The 5,983-nt window shown below is 51.4% G+C and overlaps 1 protein-coding gene across 1 annotated transcript; it reads left to right on the forward strand.

The window, feature by feature from the left end:
* The first annotated feature begins 269 nt into the window (after positions 1-269).
* On the forward strand, positions 270-3,256 carry POMC (proopiomelanocortin). Its single transcript, XM_041756766.1, has 2 exons — positions 270-401; positions 2,420-3,256. The coding sequence occupies exons 1-2, from the start codon at positions 270-272 to the stop codon at positions 3,083-3,085; spliced, it is 798 nt and encodes a 265-aa protein (XP_041612700.1). The 3' UTR covers positions 3,086-3,256.
* Positions 3,257-5,983: the final 2,727 nt, after the last annotated feature.

A 5,983-nucleotide genomic window follows, 5' to 3' on the forward strand; every position in this document is an offset into this window, starting at 1 on the left:
GGGTCTGATTTTAACAGGAGACAAAGTGGAAATTGTGCATAGATTACCCAGGTCCCGTTCCCCTGCTCATACCAAACTTCTCATACCACAACTCATACCAAACTTCTCCTTGAACTGCCCCTGTCCTCAAAAAGCCTCGAGCTCCACAAGTGAGTGTGTTGTTAATATTGGCTCACAGTCCTTCCTGGTCAGTGGCCAACATTGTTCTGCTCCTCGCAGGGGTCCCACCAATCTTGTTTGCCTCTGCAGAGCCTCAGCCCGCCTGGAAGATGCCGAGATCATGCTGCAGCCGCCCAGGGGCCCTGCTGCTGGCCTTGCTGCTTCAGGCCTCTGTGGAAGTGAGTGGCTGGTGCCTGGAGAGCAGCCAGTGTCAGGACCTCACCACGGAAAGTAACCTGCTGGTATGTGGGCTCTGGCCGCCATCTGGATTTGGGCACTGGCTGGGACTGGGGCTGGGACTGGGACAGCACAAAAGAAAGGGGTGCAGGGAAGGGGAAATTCATTTCCAGAGATCTGGTAACTCAGCTCAGGGTAGGAACAGATCTCTAGGGTGAAGTCAGAATTGAGCTAAGGAGAGAGGGAGAAGCTTCGGGGAGATGAGTCTGGTCCACAATTTCTACTTGATTATCTTCCTACCCTGTCTTCTTGTATGAAGACCCACTCCGTTTAAGCTATTTAGAGATATTGCCATTAAGATAATAATGATAGTAACAGTAATAATAATTGTTCCCTCTATTGATTCTACATTTTCAATCATTTAGCATTTTATTCCCTTTCAAATAACTTTGTATCACTTGACATTTTCATTCCCTAGAATTCTCTACAAGGAGAAGGAAAAACCCAGGTGCCATTTTCCTCTAACTGGTCCCAAATGTCTCATGCTTCTTCTGGAAGACTGATCTTCTGAAGCCTTTCCAGAAGCATGTAAAGACCCTTTGTGCCAGGCTGGAATTTTGTGTGTGTGTGTGTGTGTGTGTGTGTGTGTGTGTGTGTATTGGGAGCTCTAAATGAAAAATTACACCACGTTAAGGACTCAAAGACACACTGCCAGTATCAGTGACTGAGTTCCATCCTGCTGCCAGCATCTGCCTGGTGAGGGTGGAATGCACGTCATTACATTTGTGTGCTTCAGTTAAGGTGAAGAGAGAGAATTTAAAAACATGGAGCAGGGGTCATGTACAATATAAAACAGAAGAAAAAGCCCAGGGAGTTATGTCCCTTCTAGTCAGAGAGAGACGCAAGAGACTTTTGATTAGAGACAACCACTGCATAGCCTCTCCTGTTGAGAGTCCACTAGGGAAGGAGCAGTGGCCACGGTCAGAGCCCATGGGTTCTAGCCCCTTCTCTCCCACCAAAGAGTTGTGAAACTTCGCCAAGGTCCTTTCACCTCTCTGAGCCCCCTGTTATGTGTCCAGGGGAGAGGAGTATGAGATAGTTTTCACTTTCCACTGTTAATATTCTGCAGTGTCATGATTCTAAATCCCTGGAGTATGAAATTCCCAACTCAACAGAGTGGATGGGATCCTTCTGTTTCCTCCTTTGCAGTCCCACGTAACTAAAAACTCAAGGTTGCAGCCTATAGGTCATTTCCCCAGGCAAATGTGTACCATAGTGGAGTTGTCTGCTTACAGAAAGCAGAGACATAGGCCCCGTGACTAAAGCAATGGAAATAATCGTGGCTGTTTACCCTTCCCTCCAGTCAGAATGAGGTAACAGGGAAGTGAACTGCTCCCTCCCAAAGCTCACTGACTGGGAAAAGCACAGGATCAGCTCAAAAGACTTGAAAGAAACAAAGAAAGTGCCAGATGGCATAGGAAACATTTTTGAGGCATGGTACAGGGAGATGGCGGGGGGGTGTGCCATGAATTAGGTGTGCAGATCACTGGGGTGAGGTTGAGGCATTATTGAAAACACAGGCTCTAGAGGCCAGGCTTCTATTTCTTCCATCTGAATAGCCTCTCCCCCAAATTTCAGCCCAATGCCCCTCCGAGACTCGAACTGAACCATACTTATTTATTCAATATTGATTGAGTGCAAACAGCTACCACCCATTTACCATTTACTGATCAATTCCTATGCATCCTGGGTATTCCGGGAAGCTGCTGCCCCTGCTCACAAAAGCCCTGGGATAAGTAAACCGCTGGATGGCATGGGGTGGGGGGGGATTGTTGTAGCTGCCAGGGAGGAGAACCAAGGGGTCCAGGGGACAAAAGGGGTGATGATGCTTAAGCCGAGTCTTAGACGTCCGCGGGCGCCAGCTGGGCGGGGAGGGCAGGCGTCCTCGAGCGGGTCCTCCGCGGCCCTGGGTCCCGCCCGCACGTGCTGAGGGCCGCGGGCGCACAGGGCGCATGCGCAGGCGTGGGGGGCGGGGCGCAGGGCCGGGCGGCCCTAACCCTCTGGCTCGCGGCCCTCCCCGCAGGCGTGCATCCGGGCCTGCAAGCCCGACCTCTCCGCCGAGACGCCCGTGCTCCCCGGCAACGGCGACGAGCAGCCGCTGGCTGAGAACCCCCGGAAGTACGTCATGGGCCACTTCCGCTGGGACCGGTTTGGCCGCCGCAATGGCAGCGCGGGCCAGAAGCGCGAGGACGAAGAGGTGGCGGCGGGCGGAGGCCGCGCCCCGCTGCCCGCGGGCGGCCCGGGGCCCCGCGGCGACGGTGGCGAGCTCGGCCTGCAAGAGGGCAAGCGCTCCTACTCCATGGAGCACTTCCGCTGGGGCAAGCCGGTGGGCAAGAAGCGGCGCCCGGTGAAGGTGTACCCCAACGGCGCTGAGGACGAGTCGGCCGAGGCCTTCCCCGTCGAGTTCAAGAGGGAGCTGGCCGGGCAGCGGCCGGAGCCGGCGCTCGGCCCCGAGGGCCCGGCCGCGGGCGTGGCGGCGCTGGCCGACCTGGAGTACGGCCTGGTGGCGGAGGCCGGGGCGGCCGAGAAGAAGGACGACGGGCCCTATAAGATGGAGCACTTCCGCTGGGGCAGCCCGCCCAAGGACAAGCGCTACGGCGGCTTCATGAGCTCCGAGAGGAGCCAGACGCCCCTGGTGACGCTGTTCAAAAACGCCATCATCAAGAACGCCCACAAGAAGGGCCAGTGAGGGCGCAGCGGGGCCAGAGGCTTCTCTTCCCAGGAAGTCCACGGAAGGCCCCCCTCCTGCCTGCCCTCCTGCCTGCCCTCCTGCCCTCCGCCCCCCGCCCCCCAGCCCCGGATGTGCTCCTCGCCCAGGCGGTGGGGGGCCGCCCGGTAGTCAGCCTCCTAGAGCTGCCTGTAGTCAGGAAATAAAACCTTGCAAAGTTTCACACCTGACTCTGACTTTGAATGTCCACTGGGTGAATAAAAATCCGCATCCATCCAAACAAGAGCAGCATATATTCATTGGAGAGACTGGTTTCCATGTGGCCGCGTGGCAGTATAATTCATAGGACACATTGGGAATGGAAAGAAAACGTACCCTTCCTTGTCCCCCGTGGGTCTGAAAGGGGAGGCTGCAGGAGCTCCCCTCTGTTAAAGAACAAAATTCACCTGGGTAAATTAATCGATTATTTATTCATTTAAGTTCAGTTTGCCAACATATAGCATAACACCCAACTGGGTAAAATCTGAAGATGTAATTGGCTTTATTAAGTGATTCAAGAGTCTAGAAGCATCCCATCTAGGAAGTAGAAGGAAGCTCAGAGGAATGAGACAAGATGGAAGATTTTTATAGGAAGGAGGGCTGGGCAAGAAAGTTATTAGCAAACGAAAGGATTGTTCAGGGGCAAGGTGGCTCCCTTAGAAGGAAAAGCGGGGGTGGGGGGGTGGGGGAGGTGGGGGGGTGTCTTACCCTGATTGCCTAATCTTTGGGATGGGAGTGGGTGATGTTTGCCTTTGCACACATTGGGCGTGTTTGCATGTTGGGTGCTGGTGGGAGGCAAATGGGAAAGGCCCATGTGACAGATTACCAGATTGGTGCTAGTCGGAAAATTCCCAATAGAGGAATTAGATTTACATTTCTGGGGGAGGTTGAAACTGCAGTTAGGTAAGCCCCCGTTTGGTGACTTGGCCTAAGTGATGCCATTTTGGGCCTGTGGTTTTCTTTTTAATATGTCCAATGGCCAGCCAGACATTTGCTGAAGCTTACTGCTACTGGGGGGTGGGGTGGGGGTGGGGGGCGGCTCTGGGCTTGGGGGTGGGAAGCTGTGGTAATACCTCCCTGGCTCTAGCTGTCTCTGTGACCTTAGGCAAGTCTCTAAACTTCTCCAAGATTTGGTTCTCTCATCCATCCACCCCTCCGTTCCTAGTTTGAGGACTATTGTGAGGATTAATGAGAAAATAGATGTGATCTTTTTTTTTTTAATTTTATTTATTTATAATAGTCACACACACAGAGAGAGGCAGAGACATAGGCAGAGGGAGAAGCAGGCTCCATGCACCGGGAGCCCGACGTGGGATTCGATCCCAGGTCTCCAGGATCGTGCCCTGGGCCAAAGGCAGGCGCTAAACCTCTGTGCCACCCAGGGATCCCAGATGTGATCTTTTCATCACTGAGAGGTTATGTGTGACAGCTGAGGATGGGTAACAGTTCAGATTTGACTGCATTCCCAGGCTACTCACAAATATTCGCAAACCCTTGTTCACACCTACAGATGCATCTTCTAGTCCCCCAGGCTCAAGCTTTCATGTCTCTGGTTTTCTTTTTGCTCTTGCTACACCCAAACCCCTCCCCATGTTGCCAAGCTGCAACCTTTCTCTTTATTATACTCAGTGCTTAGCCTTGACCTTCACTACCACTTCCTAACCAGCTGGTGTCCTTGTCTCCCCAACTGGTCCCTTTCCTCCCTAACCCATCATACACAAGTTCTTCAGATTAATGCATACGAAATCTTGCTTTCCTCACATTCCTTGGTTCAAGAGCCCAAAGTCACCCCACCTCAATGTTCTTTCAATGTCAAATTCCAAGCCATGGCAGGGCCCTCGTCCATCAGCTTCACTCTCCTTACCAAACCCCATTTCCCATGTTTTCACCGACCAGTATTCTCACTCTTCTTTTCCCTTCTTCCTTCACCTGTGCCTGAAACCCACCACCTCCCCCGATTTTGAAACCCTTTTAAAAACATGAGCCCAGGATTGACTTTAGTTCTGCTGGGAAAGTTATGATCTCTTCCAGGTAAGCCTCTTCATTCTCTGCTCTGGAGGGCACACAGTCCAGCTGGAATGGCAGTTTCTAGCTGCATGTATATCTTGTACTCTCTTCAGGGAAATTCTAAGCTCCAAAGGGCAAAGGCCAGGAGTTGTGTTTCTTTTTCTTTTTCTTTTTTACATAGGCTCCATGTGCAGCATGGAGCCCAGTGGTGGGCTTGAACTCATGACCCTGAGATCAAGACCTGAGCTGAGATCAAGAGTCGGACACATAACTGACTGAGCCGCCTAGGTGCCCGTTTCTCTTTTATATGTCCCATGGTGTTTGTACAATGCTGGGGCCGTAGATTTACAGCTACATTTATAATTCACAAGAAACTCATACTTACATATACACAGAGATCCACACATATATGTCAATTGCATTAGACATACCCGTGAATGATATAGATCAAATCCAGCTGGGAAACATCTATGTATGGCACTTGCACGTAGACCCCCATATATTGATGCTGTAGGAGTTCATAATTAAAGAAAACTGGAATGTATCCTCAGAAATCCCATATAAAGGGAATCAGAAAGCCTGATTTTTAAGTCTATTGTCTCCCCCACAGTGGATTATATTATGGGCCTAGAGTCTAGTCGTTGTGAAGAAGAAATGGCCCAGGCTTTCCCATCTGAGGATGCTCCCATGCTGGGAATCCTGAGCTTCATGTTTACATCTTGTTAGCATCTTTTCCCCTAGTCTCCTTCCTTTTTAGGTGAGTAAAGTAATGGTAAGTGGAGGTGGCTAAATGTCAGTAGTTAATGTTGGTATTTTCAGATCCTGTTTGCATCTCAAAAAACCATTTACTTTAAAGAAATCAAATACACAACC

This window comes from Vulpes lagopus, chromosome 5 (genome assembly GCF_018345385.1).
Source record: "Vulpes lagopus strain Blue_001 chromosome 5, ASM1834538v1, whole genome shotgun sequence".
In the NCBI taxonomy this organism is placed as follows: domain Eukaryota; kingdom Metazoa; phylum Chordata; class Mammalia; order Carnivora; family Canidae; genus Vulpes; species Vulpes lagopus.